This window comes from Bombina bombina, chromosome 5 (genome assembly GCF_027579735.1).
Source record: "Bombina bombina isolate aBomBom1 chromosome 5, aBomBom1.pri, whole genome shotgun sequence".
NCBI lineage: Eukaryota > Metazoa > Chordata > Amphibia > Anura > Bombinatoridae > Bombina > Bombina bombina.
The window spans coordinates 316,655,461-316,672,984 of NC_069503.1; the positions used below are offsets into that span (position 1 = coordinate 316,655,461).

The window sequence follows — 17,524 nt, forward strand, 5'->3', positions numbered from 1 at the left end:
CTCTTGATATCCGAATAGATACCTATTGTCCTCGGTGCCCCTGGGGCTTATGTTAGGGATCACTTGTTAATTATCTGATTTAATTCCGCTCCCCTTGGTCCCTCTTCTCCTCTTCCCTTCCCCCCCCTTTTCCTATTCCCTCTTCCCCCTTCCCCTTCCCTCTTCCCCCTTCCCCTTCCCTCTTCCCCCTTCCCCTTTCCTCTTCCCCTCTCCTCTCCTCTTCCCCTCTCCCCCCCCTCTCCTCCCCCCTCTGTCCCCTCCCCTCTCCTCCCCCCCCCTCTCCCCCCCTCTCCCCCCCCTCTCCCCCCTCTCCCCCCCCTCTCCTTTTCCTCCCCTCTCCTTTCCAACCTCTTTCTTTTCCCCCCCTCCCTCCCCTCCCCTTCCCCTCCTTCCCCTCTCCTTCCCCTCCTTCCCCTCTCCTTTCCCCTCCTCTCCTTCCCCCTCTCTTCTTCCCTTCTTCTTCCCCTCATCTCCTTCCCCCCACCTCCTTCCCTTACCCCTCTCTCTTCCCTCCCCCTCCTTCTCTCCCCCTCCCCCCCTACCCTACCCCCCACCTTTTTCCCCTTACTCTCCCCTTCTCCAAGTATGTGGTAAGGGATAATCATCTTATCCTCCACGTCCATATTTGGCAGAGTGGTATTGTCTCTGCCCTGCTCGTGGAGCCTTGTTTGAGAGTGTCCCGGTTAGCTTATAAAAATGGCTCCTCGGGAATTTCCTATGTTTACTATTATGTGTTCATTACATCTAAATACTTTTTTATTTTCGTCTTAGTATAAGAGTTTTCTCACTTATGTACCTAAAGTATGGTAATCTACACACCCCATATTACTATAATAGTCATCATATAACACCTGATTTTCATTTTGTTTGTTATATGCTGAGAATCTTTCTTCCTGTATGTTATGTCTCCAGACAGGTACTGACTTTCAGATCCCACAAGTGGATCTATTTCATTTTGTTGACACATGCTTTCCCTGTTACTTAACTGTAAAATGGGGCTTTATTAGGGTCAATACCGTGCTCCTCCTAATGTCACTGTATTACTGTTTGATCGAAGGACTACTGTCATGTACTTTTGTTTGAGATATTGCCCTATCAACAATGTTTGTACTTGGATGTTTTATTGCCTCAATAAAAATAATTTAAAAAATAAAAAATAAAAAGTACACTAACACCCATAAACTACCTATTAAGCCCTAAACCGAGGCCCTTCCCGCATCGCAAACACTATAATACATTTTTTAACCCCTAATCTGCCGCTCTGGACACTGCCGCCACCTACATTATATTTATGAACCCCTAATCTGCTGCCCCCAACATCGCCGACACCTACATATATCTATTAACCCTTAATCTGTCTTCTCCAATGTCGCCGACACCTACATTATATTTATTAACCCCTAATCTGCCGCCCCCAACGTCGCTGCCACTATATTAAAGTTATTAACCCCTAAACCTAAGTCTAACCCTAAACCTAACACCCACTAACTTAAATATAATTTAAATACATCTAAATAAATATTCCTATCATTAACTAAATTATTCCTATTTAAAACTAAATACTTACCTATAAAATAAACCCTAAGCTAGCTACAATATAACTAATAGTTACATTGTAGCTACCTTAGGGTTTATTTTTATTTTACAGGCAAGTTTGTATTTATTTTATTTAGGTAGAATAGTTATTACATAGTTATTAACTATTTAATAACTACCTAGCTAAAATAAATACAAAAGTACCTGTAAAATAAAACCTAACCTAAGTTACAATAACACCTAACACTACACTATAATTAAATATACTAAATTAAATAAATTACATACAATTAGCTAAATTAAATTAAATTAGCTAAAGTGCAAAAAACCCCCCACTAAATTACAGAAAATAATAAACAAATTACAGATATTTAAACTAATTACTCCTAATCTAATAGCCCTATTAAAATAAAAAATCCCTCCTAAAATAAAAAAAAAAACCCTAGCCTAAACTAAACTACCAAGAGCCCTTAAAAGGGCCTTTTGCGGGGCATTGCCCCAAAGTAATCAGTTCTTTTACCTGTAAAAAAAAAAATACAAACAACCGCCCCAACAGTAAAACCCACCACCCACACAACCAACCCCCCCAAATAAAATACTATCTAAAAAAACTAAGCTCCCCATTGCCATGAAAAGGGAATTTGGATGGGCATCGCCCTTAAAAGGGCATTTAGCTCTTTTGCCGCCCAAAGTCGATAACCTAAAAATAAAACCCACCCAATACACCCTTAAAAAAACCTAACACTAACCCCCTGAAGATCGACTTACCCGGAGACGTCTTCATCCAAGCCGGGCCGAAGTCCTCAACGAAGCCGGGAGAAGTCTTCATCCAAGCCAGGCGAAGTGGTCCTCCAGACGGCATCTTCTATCTTCATCCATCTGGCACGGAGCGGGTCCATCTTCAAGACATCCAACGTGGAGCATCCTCTTCTGCCAACAGACTAACGACGAATAAAGGTACCTTTAAGTGACATCATCCAAGATGGCGTCCCTTAGATTCCGATTGACTGATAGAATTTTATCAGCCAATCGGAATTAAGGTAGAAAAAATCCTATTGGCTGATGCAATCAGCCAATAGGATTGAACTCGCATTCTATTGGCTGATTGGAACAGCCAATAGAATGCCAGCTCAATCCTATTGGCTGATTGGATCAGCAAATATGATTGAACTTCAATCCTATTGGCTGATTGCATCAGCCAATAGGATTTTTTCTACCTTAATTCTGATTTGCTGATAGAATTCTATCAGCCAATCAGAATCTAAGGGACGCCATCTTGGATGACGTCACTTAAAGTACCTTCATTCATCGTTAGTCCGTCGGCAGAAGAGGATGCTCCACGTTGTATGTCTTGAAGATGGACCCGCTCCGTGCCGGATGGATGAAGATAGAAGATGCCGTCTGGATGAAGACTTCTGCCCGTCTGGAGGACCACTTCGCCCCGGCTTCGTTGAGGACTTCGGCCTGGCTTGGATGAAGACGTCTCCCGGTAAGTCGATCTTCAGGGGTTAGTGTTAGGTTTTTTTAAGGGTGTATTGGGTGGGTTTTATTTTTAGGTTAGGGACTTTGGGCAGCAAAAGAGCTAACTGCCCTTTTAAGGGCAATGCCCATCCAAATGCCCTTTTCAGGGCAATGGGGAGCTTAGGTTTTTTTAGATAGAATTTTATTTGGGGGGTTGGTTGTGTGGGTAGTGGATTTTACTGTTGGGGGGTTGTTTGTATTATTTATTTTTTTACAGGTAAAAGAGCTGAATACTTTGGGTTAATTCTGTAATTTATTGGTTTTTTTGTACTTTAGCTAATTTAATTTAGCTAATTGTATGCAATTTATTTAATTATATTTAATTTAGTAAATTTATTTAATTATAGTGTAGTGTTAGGTGTTATTGTTACTTAGGTTAGGTTTTATTTTACAGGTACTTTGTATTTATTTTAGCTAGGTAGTTATTAAATAGTTAATAACTATTTAATAACTATTCTACCTAGTTAAAATAAATACAAACTTGCCTGTAAAATAAAAATAAACCCTAAGCTAGCTACAATGTAACTATTAGTTATATTGTAGCTATTTTAGGGTTTATTTAATAGGTAAGTATTTAGTTTTAAATAGGAATAATTTAGTTAATGATAGGAATATTTATTTAGATGTATTTAAATTATATTTTAGTTAGTGGGTGTTAGGTTTAGGGTTAGATTTAGGTGTAGGGGTTAATAACTTTAATATAGTGGCGGTGATGTTGGGGGTGGCAAATTAGGGGTTAATAAATATAATGTAGGTGTCGTTGACATTGGGGGCGGCAGATTAGGGGTTAATAAATATAATGTAGGTGTCGGCGACATTGGGGAAGGCAGATTAGGGGTTAATAAATAGTATGTAGGTGTTGGCGATGTTGGGGAAGGCAGATTAGGGGTTAATAAATAGTATGTAGGTGTTGGCGATGTTGGGGGCAGCAGATTAGGGGTTAATACATATAATGTAGGTGGCAGCGGTGTCCGGAGTGGCAGATTAGGGGTTAATAATATAATGCAGGTGTCGGCGATGTCGGAGGCGGCAGATTAGGGGTTAATAAGTGTAAGATTAGGGGTGTTTAGACTCGGGGTTCATGTTAGGGTGTTAGGTGTAGACATAAATTTTATTTCCCCATAGGAATCAATGGGGCTGCGTTAAGGAGTTTTACGCTGCTTTTTGGCAGGTGCTTTTTTTCAGCTGGCTCTCCCCGTTGATTCCTATGGGGAAATTGTGCATTAGCACGTTACACCAGCTCACCGCTGACTTAAGCAGCGCTGGTATTGAAGTGCGGTAATGAGCAAAATTTTGCTCAACGATCACTTCTTGTCTTTTAACGACGGGTTTCTGAAAACTCATAATACCAGCGCTGCAGGTAAGTGAGCAGTGAGGGAAAACTGCTTGTTAGCACCGTACTGCCTCTAACGCAAAACTCGTAATCTAGGTGATGGAATGCTGGCCACATCTACTCATTCTAATTGGAATGATTGACATATATTGTGATATTTTAAATAAATGTTAATTTCATTATTTTCAATGTTATATTTAATTTAATGGAACATGAAAGTCAAAATAAAAATGTTTGATTCTGATAGAACATGGAATAAAAAAATTAAATAAAAAAATGTCAGTTTATTTTTTAGAATCAGAATTAATTTCTTATGATTAAAATGTAGCTGATTCCATTATGGCATACTGAAGTAAATATATAAGCCATACACATGCGTTGAGTACTTAATGGCAATAGTGTTTTAAATTAATAAATTATATATATTGATGAAGATATGTGAACACTGTTGAACGTACCTAGGTATTCCAAAGTTGTAAAAAGAAAGTACATTTTGAAACTTTTATGTAACTTTAAGAAAAAAAGAAAATAAATTGGAAATGAACAGTTTAATGCAGCTTCTTAAAGAGTTATGCTATGAGAATCAACATTTGAATGCTACATTCAAATGGACCCATCAAGGTTTTATCCCTTAAATATAATGTAACATTCAGATTAGTGAAATTAACATTCTTTCTATAGAAACATTTGATTTATGAATGAATGTCAAAAAGAATATTAGTTCTTCCATTCAAATATCATTCTCTGAATGGAAGATCCTAATTTATTACCAGAACACCATGAAATAACGTTTTCATGTAGGCTGGCCGTACATGAAAAATCCATATCAAACTATCTGCTAGATTACGAGTTTTGTGTTATGAGTATACTGCTGCTTTTTCCCTACCGCTGCTATTACGAGTCTGGCAGGTATACGTGTACCGCACACTTTATTGGCCATCACGCAACGTCAGTACCGCACTTTTAAAAAAGTTATTTTTCAATGGGACTTCCATAGCGCCGGTATTACGAGTTTTGCCTGGGAGGCCAAAAAGTGAGCAATACACTCTATACCGTCAAGATTCGTACCGCCATCTAAAGTCAGTAGTTGTGAGTTTTACGTTGCAAAGCTATACCATAAAACTCATAACTAAAGTGTTAAAAAGTACACTAGCACCCATAAACTACCTATTAACCCCTAAATTGAGTCCCTCCCGCATTGCAAACACTATAATAAAAATATTAACCTCTAATCTGCCACTCCGGACATCGCCGCCACTTAAAAAAATTATTAGTCCATATTCCGCCGATCACCGACATCGTCGCCACTACAGGGAGTGCAAAATTATTAGGCAAGTTGTATTTTTGAGGATTAATTTTATTATTGAACAACAACCATGTTCTCAATGAGCCCAAAAAACTCATTAATATCAAAGCTGAATAGTTTTGGAAGTAGTTTTTAGTTTGTTTTTAGTTATAGCTATTTTAGGGGGATATCTGTGTGTGCAGGTGACTATTACTGTGCATAATTATTAGGCAACTTAACAAAAAACAAATATATACCCATTTCAATTATTTATTTTTACCAGTGAAACCAATATAACATCTCAACATTCACAAATATACATTTCTGACATTCAAAAACAAAACAAAAACAAATCAGTGACCAATATAGCCACCTTTCTTTGCAAGGACACTCAAAAGCCTGCCATCCATGGATTCTGTCAGTGTTTTGATCTGTTCACCATCAACATTGCGTGCAGCAGCAACCACAGCCTCCCAGACACTGTTCAGAGAGGTGTACTGTTTTCCCTCCTTGTAAATCTCACATTTGATGATGGACCACAGGTTCTCAATGGGGTTCAGATCAGGTGAACAAGGAGGCCATGTCATTAGATTTTCTTCTTTTATACCCTTTCTTGCCAGCCACGCTGTGGAGTACTTGGACGCGTGTGATGGAGCATTGTCCTGCATGAAAATCATGTTTTTCTTGAAGGATGCAGACTTCTTCCTGTACCACTGCTTGAAGAAGGTGTCTTCCAGAAACTGGCAGTAGGACTGGGAGTTGAGCTTGACTCCATCCTCAACCCAAAAAGGCCCCACAAGCTCATCTTTGATGATACCAGCCCAAACCAGTACTCCACCTCCACCTTGCTGGCGTCTGAGTCGGACTGGAGCTCTCTGCCCTTTACCAATCCAGCCACGGGCCCATCCATCTGGCCCATCAAGACTCACTCTCATTTCATCAGTCCATAAAACCTTAGAAAAATCAGTCTTGAGATATTTCTTGGCCCAGTCTTGATGTTTCAGCTTGTGTGTCTTGTTCAGTGGTGGTCGTCTTTCAGCCTTTCTTACCTTGGCCATGTCTCTGAGTATTGCACACCTTGTGCTTTTGGGCACTCCAGTGATGTTGCAGCTCTGAAATATGGCCAAACTGGTGGCAAGTGGCATCTTGGCAGCTGCACGCTTGACTTTTCTCAGTTCATGGGCAGTTATTTTGCGCCTTGGTTTTTCCACACGCTTCTTGCGACCCTGTTAACTATTTTGAATGAAACGCTTGATTGTTCGATGATCACGCTTCAGAAGCTTTGCAATTTTAAGAGTGCTGCATCCCCCTGCAAGATATCTCACTATTTTTGACTTTTCTGAGCCTGTCAAGTCCTTCTTTTGACCCATTTTGCCAAAGGAAAGGAAGTTGCCTAATAATTATGCACTCCTGATATAGGGTGTTGATGTCATTAGACCACACCCCTTCTCATTACAGAGATGCACATCACCTAATATGCTTAATTGGTAGTAGGCTTTCGAGCCTATACAGCATGGAGTAAGACAACATGCATAAAGAGGATGATGTGGTCAAAATACTCATTTGCCTAATAATTCTGCACTCCCTGTATAATCAAAAACACTATTTAAAATAATTAACCCCTAATCTGCCGTCCGACCACTCCACCGCTATAATAAACCTATTAACCCCTAAACCTAACCCTAACACCTCCTAACTTAAATATAATTAAAATAAATCTAAATAAACCCTACTATTAATAACTAAATAATTCCTATTTAAAACTAAATACTTGCTTCTAAAATAAAACCTAAGCTAGCTACAATATAACTAATAGTTACATTGTAGCTATCTTAGGTTTTATTTTTATTTCACAGGTAAGTTTGTATTTATTTTAACTAGGTAGACTAGTTAGTAAATAGTTATTAACTATTTGCTAGCTACCTAGTTAAGATAAATACAAATTTACCTGTAAAATAAAACCTACGTTAGACTAAGTGATGTGGGAAGCCAGAGGTTTAGGGGTTAATAACTTTAGAATAGTGGAGGTGGCAACATTGGGGGCGGCAGATTAGGGGTTAATAAATTTATGTAGGTGGCAGCGACATTGGGGGCGGCAGATTAGGGGTTAATAAGTGTAATGTAGGTGTCGGCGATGTTGGGGATGGCAGATTAGGGGTGTTTAGACTCAGGGTTTATGTTAGGGTGTTAGGTTTAAACATACTTTTTTTTTCCCCATAGACATCAATGGGGCTGCATTATGGAGCTTTACGCTCTGCGATTGCAGGTGTTAGGCTTTTTTTTTACCCGGCTCTCCCCATTCATATCTATGGGGAAATCGTGCACAAGCACGTCAAAACACTGATTGCATTTGGGTCCGGTATGGAGCTCAACGCAACCATATCACCCGCACAAGCTGGGTTTTTGCAAACCTGTAAAAGCAGCGCTATTAAAGGTGAGCGGTGGAAATAACTTGCAAGTTATTAGCGAGCCAGCCATAACACAAAACTTGTAATCTGGCTGTGTGTCTTCAGATTTCAGGAGTTATCAAGTGCAATTGAGAGTTAGGAAATTTGTATCAATAACTTTGCTGAGTTTTAAGACATTTTCCAGTTTATAAAATCCTGACTGTTGTCTGCTTTAATTTTTTGAGTGTTTATATTAATGGCATGTACGTATCTGTGTCTAAAGTAGCATGTGGGAATTGGTGTACACTATAGATTAAATATATGTCTAATGTATTGGTCTGTATATTTTTCATGGTTTACAAACAGGTTAAGAGACATGGAATTTAAAATACGAGGGCTCTACCAAAGTAATGCAAAAGTGGCATAACTTTTTTTATTAACTGATGTAGGTCGTTCAAATTGCGCATGTTGTTGTAGTGACTCTTCCTCTATACAGGTGTTTCAGAATGTTTTTCTTCCTGAATAATGGATTCCATGCAGAAGCAACGTGCTGTCATTGAGTTCTTGATGAAGGAGCGGTACAGGCTGTCTGACTTCCACAGAAGGCTACAGAATGTGTACGGAGATGACACCATGGACAAGTGCAATGTGCACAGGTGGATGAAGAAGTTTAAAGATGGGGAAACCAGCATTGAAGACAAACCGTGCAGTGGGAGACCATAAACTGGAACTACTGACATGACTTGTCAGCGAGTGGACGAGTTGATTTGCACGGGCAGACATATCACAATCCGTGAGCATTCTGCACAACTGGACTGTGGTCACAATGCCATACAGAAGATAGAGGGAAACTTTGGGTATCAGAAAATATGTGTGAAGTGGGTACTTCGGAGGTTGACACCCGATTTGAAGTAGAGAAGGGTGGAAGTCTGCCCTGATCTGCTTGAAGCATTTGAAGCCAAAATTGGGCTGTTCCGTGGTCTCCTATCCACCGTAAAGCACCCTCCGACTTCTACCAGTTCGGTCCAATGAAGGACAGTCTTCGGGGACAACGATTTGATGACACAGATGACGTGTAAGTGGCTGTGAATAACCGGGTTCAACAATGCACACCTGCATTTTTTCAAAGCGGTTTTCGAGAGTTGGGCTCAATGGTGGTACAAATGGATTGCTTGTAATAGAGACTATGTTGAGTAGTACCTTTGCATAGAGGAAGATTTACTCCAACAACTTGTGCAATTTAAACAACCTACATCAGTTAATAAAAAAGCTTTTAAAATTTCATGTACTGAATCATGAGATTCCTTTCAATTTAATGATGGCATGCTTTACTGAAAAGCATACCAAGGTAGGTTTAGAAGCAGCAATGCACTACTGGGCACTAGCTGGTGATTGGTAGATACATGCATTTGCCTTCTGTCATTGGCTCACTAGATGTTTTCAGCTACCTCCCAGCACTGCATTAACTCCTTTGGAGCTTACTTTAACTCTATATTTAACCACTTTGCAGGGGTAAATAGAAAGTTTTATATAAGGAATAATGTAAAAATAAAGCTCTAACAAATCATGTTATGTTTTTATGTTCCTTTAAGTAAATGTGTTTAAACAGTAAATAGTACACATGTGCAGCCAAGAAAATGTAATTTCAGATGACATTTTTTTTCCAAATATTCAAGGACATTAGTTTCCTCAAATATTCATTTTCTGCACTAGTCAGTTTTGGTTTAGCTTAAAATGAAACCAATACTGATTTTTTGTGCAATATTTACATTAATATTTGTTAAACAAAAGTAAATGTTTCAAAGCTAAAGGTGAAAAATTCACCTGTAGCTACAATACTTACCCCTAATGCGTTCTGGAGAGTGCGCTAACCCAATCCTCTTCTTGAAAGAGCTCTGGCCACACTAACAGGAGGCTTAGCCTTTCGGTTTCCAGGACCTGCACTAAAGTTAGGTCCTGGGTGCCGAGTACTTTAAGCCTCCTTTTAGTGCAGCCAGGGACCTAGCAAGAAGAGGATCAGGTTAGTGCACTCTCCAGAGCATGTTTAAGATAAGTATTGTAGCTACAGATGAATTTCTCACCTGTAGCTTTGAATCATTTACATTTGTTTAACAAAAATTAATGTAAAAGTTAAACGAAAATTCAGTATTGGTTTACCTTTTAAAAGTAATCTAAAGGAAACAAATAAATACTGAGGAATTATTGTTGGTGCATTTATTCGGATATTCATTTTTGGTTCCGAAAACCCAAATTTCAGTACGAATGTGCATTCCTACGAACATGAATGCAAATCTCTAGTAAATAGTATGAAAAATGTGTAGTTTATGTGTATATGCAATATCCATAGTATTTTTGAATAGATATAATGGATTATACATAGGAGTAGATTACAAGTGGAGCACTAAATATTGCATGCACACAAGTGATATTAGCCCTCCACTAAGTAATACCAGCGCATGCTAATGTGTGCTGGTATTACAAGTTAAGCGCAATGCTAACTCAAGCTCGTGTTTGCATTGCTAGGAAGCATTGCACTTACGAGAGTGCTCTTCCATATGCTCCAATGGGAGCCTTGATTTGATGCCGTCAGACAGCATCAGAACCTAAGCGTAGCGAAGGAGGTAAGTAGTGCAGCGATGGAAGCAAATATAAATGTATAAAATTATAAACAAATATATTTATGTGCTAATATGTGTATAAACCCATATTAACAATAAAATATGTATATAATCATATACATATATATTCACTGGGAACACACAGTTCCCATAGACCACAGTGCCTTTTTTGTTTTCTAACACCCAACTCCCATTAACTTTACCCCCAAAATACTGCCTAGTGCAGTTATTTTATGAAAAAATTAAAATGGTAAAATGTTTTATTTTTTAATAAAATACACTACACTGTATTTCATGGGCATCTCTGGTTAATTTTATAAGCGCTAATTGCTACCGCGAGCTCATGGTAGCAATAACCAGCCACTTGTAATGACTTAATTGCACAACTATAAACAGGCAAATTAGCTCATCTAGCCCATAGTGTGTAAGTGTATGCACTGTACATGGTGTGCAAGTGTCTGCTATAAGTATTTAAAAGGAAATGAGACACCTCTTGATTTTGGCCAAGAAGCAGTCTTCAAAATCCACTAAATATCCTATCCCAGCTATTGATTTGCAGCATTTTGGAAAAAAAACAAAACCTAGTTTTTGATTTTTTGTACAGTGGATATGGGTGCTGTTTATGCATATGCAGAGTACATCATATTAAAGTTATAGAAAACCCCAAAATTTTATTTTATGATTCAGATAGAACATACAATTTTAAACAACTTTCCAATTTATTTTTATTATCACATTTTCTTCATTCTCTTATTATCCATTGCTGAAGGGACAGCATTGCACTACTGACAGGAAGCTGAAAATATCTATTTAGCCAATCACAAGAGACAAATGTGTGCAGGCACCAATTAGCAGCAGCTCCCACTAGTGTATAATATGTGCATATTCATTTTTTAACAAGGGATACTAAGAGAACAAAGCACATTTGAAAATAGAAGTGAATTTAAAAGTGTCTTAAAATGACAGGCTCTATCTGATTCATGCAAGTTTAATTTTGACTTTCCTATCCCTTTAAGTATGTGTTGTATGTACTATGCCTGTCAAGTTTGAAAAAAAATCACATTGTGTGCTTTGAATTTCATATCTTTTATGTCATCTCAGAAGAAAATTTACTATTAGTTCTTATAACTATTCATTTATAATTGTGTCTTAAAAAGCAATGTAATTATTACTAAATAAATATCTGTGTTAACAATACATATATATACTGTATAAATCATTACTTTTATTACATAAAATAAATCTTTCACAGTCTTATTTGAAATATATTGCTAGTTACATTGCATGACTCAGATGTGAAATTAGCATGTACTGAGCAGTATTTCTACTGTGTGTTTAACTCCTTTGCAGAGTTCAACTTACTCAGTTGGTTTAAATTTGGATTACTTACAAAGATGGTCCAGGTCAGTAACTTTTTTTAATGCTGAATTTTTAAATAGTTATATAAGTCTGAGGGAAGGGTGCAGTTTATGGATATATCCCTAGGTATGCGTATTTGTCTTTTTTTAGATTGCATATACAAGTAATGACATTGCAGAAACAGAGGTGATTCGAGAAAGTATTACTCTGAAATATTTTGAGATGGAGTTACAATTCAGAAGAAGGAAATATGAATAAAATGTTTTAAATATTTCATTCAAATACCAAAAAACCTATAACATTAGAGAGATGACATTTAATAGCCATATATAAACATACATATGGGATCCTGGTACATGAACTTAAAGACAATTTTATTTGAACAAAAGAAAATTAAACACCACAAAAAAAACTACATTTGCATCCAAGAGTGTGGATGAAATTCCATTATCAATAACATCTGCATAGCTGTATAATTTTAAAAAATTTCAATGGGCATAAAGAAAAAAAAAATACAGATGATTAGCCACATGCTAAGAAGAAAAATCCCCTAAAGGTTTATGTATAGATCCTCTTCATTTAAAAGCCATAGGGATTCTCATGAAATGAGACTGACAGTAAGATAATCTAAATGCCATAGGCTGTACAACTATATTCAAGAAATGTTTTAACCATGCAATACCCATTTCTATTAAACAATGCTTTTTTTTGTGGAATGTATCAAATGTCAAGTTATGTTTAAATTAAAGTTACCTTGACCAAATGGCTGTAAAACCCATGTTCTTACTCCATATCCTGACTGACTGCTTGACGGTTGGGTGGGATTAATGGCACGGCTTGTTTTCACATCTCCCTTTTTATCCCCAATTGTAGGCATTACCACAACTGGAATCAGGGTGCACTGATCTAATGTTCCATCTGATGAAGTCACCTCAGTGTATCCATCTTCACATCCACAAGATCCCGTCTTCAAAGAAATATAAGATTTTTAATATGACTGAAACAAGTGAATATTTAGAAAGAATCAAATTATTCAAAGAACAAGTTCAACTGAGCTAGTAGCTTACTTTGATCAACACATTCCTAAAGGCATTTTTTTTTGTCTAACATAAAAATTGTAATATTAAACAGTATGGAAAGTTCTGTAGCTAGCAGGAGGCTAATTTGATAAGCAATAAAAGAACAGAGAGAATTTCAAAACAGTATTAAAGCCAATACTTTTCTCCTACAAATTAAAATCTCAACAGAGAGAATGAGAAACGTAATTTATCACACTTGCATCATCATTTCCCTCTAAGCCATTCTACAGACAAATGTACATTTGTTTTGAAATGTACAATAAATGTAGTGGAACTACTGAATAATGACTAGTTATTACTGTCTAGAGTGTAGTGATACATACCTCAGTACAGTATGAGTACTGCTGAGTGCACGGTGGGTTGCATGATCTATCCTTTTCTGGTTGATGTGTTTCTAAGCAACCTCCTGAAGAATAGAGAATCATATTGTTTTAGTGACATTAAACTAATAGTTATTCACTGCAAATGGCTTTCATCAAAGTGGAATATGTGGATTAACTTCAGGACCATACTGGGAATAAAAAGCAGCCCTAGAAAAAATTAAGACCAGCCCTATTTTCCATCTGTAGAATGCACACACTCCATTTTTCTCAAGGGGATTACTGGGATAATCCTTCCCCCAATATTTTTTCCCAGAATTATTTTTTTTTTAAAAATGCCAGATTGTTGTTATATAGGAACCATAAAACCTAATTTCATCTAAAACTCCCTTTCACCAATGGATCTAAAGAAGACACTAAAACAGTGTGTCACTCTGTCCCATGGTGGGACTTTACTAGATATTAGAAATAATTCAAAGGAAGGCTACTAAAATGGTATAGGAAATAAAACTAGGAAATACACTGTATAGTCCAGAGGTGTAACTAGAAACCACAGGGCCCAGGTGCAAGAATCTAAGAAGGGCCACCCCACCCCCAAAAAGTGAATTTGATACATATCTTTTTTTTTTTTTTTTTTACATTTAACACAGAAAAAAATGTGAATCAGATTACATGTCTGCAAAAGGAGGTACCCTGTGCCCACAGTCTATGAGATTGTCTGACCTCCTATTACTGTATATAGTGACACTGTTTAACCCACCAGTATCGTATATAGTGAGTCAGTGACACAGTCTGTAATCCAGTCTGTCGGTGAGATGGCTGGCCTGACCCTACCCGCCCCAGTGCTTTATAAAGTGACCACAGTAGTCTGTGACATGGTCCAGCCCCCCCATACTGTATATAGTACTCAACTGCTTCAATTGCCCTCTAACTTACTACAGGTAGCCTTCTGGAAAACAGCTTCCCTCCCACCCTACCCCTCACCCCACCCACCCCAAGCTCATTTCCTCATTTATAGATAGTCTCCCACACAACTTTCACTCTCCTGAAATGACAAGTGCAAACACTGATCAGAACATCCTTCCATTCCCTTAACCCTATAGAATACACAGTACTTTTGTAATATTATGTTTCATATACCTTTTTGTTCCCTTATGCAATTGTTACAGTAATTCTGTGTCTTATGTTTTTAACTGGTTCCCAATTCTGTAAAAATGCTCAATATATTCATATTCCTTTTTGCTACCCTTTGTCTCTATAACAAACTACATTATTCAATTACTCCTTCTCCCTCTCCACCTGCACTGTTCATTAGCCCATCTCCCTTAAACTCACCTTACTTTTGTACTCATGAACTTTACCTATTCCTAAACACTCTCTCTCTCCTCTGCAACTCATCTCAAAAGCAGTCTCACTACTGCAAATCTGTATCTCATCTCATGTCACTCTCCCTCTTGCTTCTACTTACTGCTGGTGACATCTCCCCTAATCCTGGTCCCCAACCACTGACAAACCGTGCACATGACTGTGTACCATCCCATAGACTCAGAAAACAAAACTCTGCACACCTTACTCACATTCCTCTTGCATCTAAAGCCACTACCCCTTTCACTTGTGCACTGTGGAACTCTCGCTCTGTTTGCAACAAGCTCACTTCTATACATGACCTCTTTATCTCCCGCTCCCTCAACCTTCTGGCCCTAACAGAAACCTGGCTCTCTCCCCTAGACACAGCATACGCTGCTGCTCTGTCACATGGGGGTCTCCACTTCAGCCACACTCCTAGGTCTGGTAATAGACAAGGAGGTGGTGTAGGTATTTTACTTTCCTCTCGTTGCACCTTTCAACAAATACATCCTATCTCTTCCCTCACTTTTCCCTCATTCGAAGCCCACATGATTCGCTTATTCTCCCCTCTCTCTGTACGTGTTGCAGTCATATACCGACCCCCTGGCTCCTCAACTCAATTTCTAGATCACTTAGCTGCCTGGCTACCCTATTTCCTTTCCTCAGACACCCCTGCCCTCATTCTTGGTGACTTCAACATCCCCCTTAACAATCCCACTGCCTCATCTGCTAAACAACTTCTGCAACTCACTTCCTCTTTTGGTCTGTCACAATAGACTGATTCTCCCACTCACAAAGACAGTCACTCTCTTGACCTGATCTTTAGCTATCAATGCACTCTCTCAAACTTCTCAAACTCCCCTTTTCCTCTTTCTGACCACCATCTCCTTACCTGCAACATATCATCCCTTCCTACAACTCTCCCACCTTCTACTCCTCACACCAAACTTCACAGAAGCATTATGTCTTTAGATCAGCAACAACTTGCTAATTCCCTTAAACCGCTCCTTTCATCCTTCTTTTCCTGCCCTGAACAATCTATCTGCCACTATAATTCCACCCTTATATCCGTCCTTGACAATCTCACCCCTCTTACCACTGCTCGGAAATCACACACTCATCCCCAGCCCTGGCATACTCCTCTGACACAGTACCTACGCAGATGTTCCCGTACTGCTGAACGGCATTGGAGAAAATCAAGGAGTTCAGCTGATTTTCTTCATTACAAATTCATCTTGAACTCCTACTACTCTGCCCTTAATCTCCACAAGCAACTACTTCTACTACTTCTCTACTCTTAACTCTAATCTTTCTTCAAATCCAAAATGTCTGTTCTCCACTTTCAATACTCTCCTCCGCCCTACCCCACTTCCTAATACAACTTCTCTGTCAGCTCAAGACTTTGCCAGTCACTTCAGTAACAAAATTGACTCCATCAGACATGAAATTAGCTCACAACATAATTCCATTCTCTCCCCCCTCAAATGCTCTCACTCAACCACAACCCTCATAACCTGAAACTTAGTTAATTCTCCCCTGTTACTGAGGAAGAAGTTTCAGCACTTATACTGCGCTCTCACCTCACTACCTGTCCCCTTGACCCTATCCCCTCACAGCTGCTCCCCTCTCTCTCTGCTACCCTTAACCCTATACTAACACACATTTTCAACCTCTCCCTCAGCACTGGTACATTTCCCTCATCGATGAAACATGCACTGGTCACACCTATCCTCAAAAAACCTTCCCTTGATCCTACCTCCCCATCCAACTACCGCCCTATTTACCTCCTCCCTCTTGCTTCAAAGCTTCTTGAAAAACTAGTATATGCACGCCTATCCAATTTCCTTACGTCAAACTCCCTTCTTGACCCGCTGCAATCTGGATTTCGTCCCTATCACTCCACAGAGACAGCTATTGTTAAGGTCACCAACGACCTACTTACAGCTAAATCAAAAGGCCACTTCTCTCTGCTTATCCTCCTTGATCTGTCCGCAGCCTTTGACACTGTCGACCACCCTCTTTTGCTCCAAACCCTCCAATCCTTCGGCATCTGTAACACAGCCCTCTCATGGCTCTCTTCCTACTTCTCAAACCGTACCATCAGTGTAGCCTTCTCTGGGGCCTCCTCCGCCCCGTCACCACTTTCTGTCGGAGTACCGCAAGGCTCTGTCCTCGGTCCCCTTCTCTTCTCAATCTATACATCATCACTAGGTTCCCTAATTAAGTCCCACGGTTTCCAATATCATTTGTATGCCGATGACACCCAAATCTACTTCTCTGCACCAGACCTATCTCCTTCCTTGCTAACCCGTGTCACTAACTGTCTTTCTCACATCTCTTCCTGGATGTCCTCTCACTACCTCAAGCTAAATCTCTCGAAAACTGAGCTCCTCATTTTCACCCCTTCTTCAAAAATCTCCACCACCAATATCTCTATAACTGTCGACAACTCCATCATTACCCCTACCCCGCATGCCCGATGTCTCGGGGTCACATTTGACTCAGATCTTTCCTTCACTCCTCACATTCAGTCCTTGGCTACAGCCTGCCGCTTCCATCTTAAAAACATCTCTAAAATTAGACACTTCCTTACACAAGACACAAATAAGATTTGAATCCACTCTCTCATTCTTTCCCGCCTTGATTACTGCAACTCTGTCCTCTCTGGTCTCCCCACCTGCCACCTATCTCCTTTACAATCCATAATGAATGCCTCTGCCAGACTCATCTTCCTTACAC

The 17,524-nt window shown here is 39.1% G+C and overlaps 1 protein-coding gene across 1 annotated transcript in view; it reads right to left on the reverse strand.

The window, feature by feature from the left end:
* THSD7A (thrombospondin type 1 domain containing 7A) overlaps positions 1 to 17,524 on the reverse strand; it is a 596,458-nt gene that overhangs the window by 11,473 nt on the left and 567,461 nt on the right. The window contains exons 25-26 of the mRNA XM_053714101.1: positions 13,442 to 13,524; positions 12,793 to 13,006 (exon numbers count right to left, since the gene is read on the reverse strand). Coding sequence (XP_053570076.1) covers positions 12,793 to 13,006; positions 13,442 to 13,524 — 297 coding nt within the window. The remainder of the gene's footprint in view (positions 1 to 12,792; positions 13,007 to 13,441; positions 13,525 to 17,524) is intronic.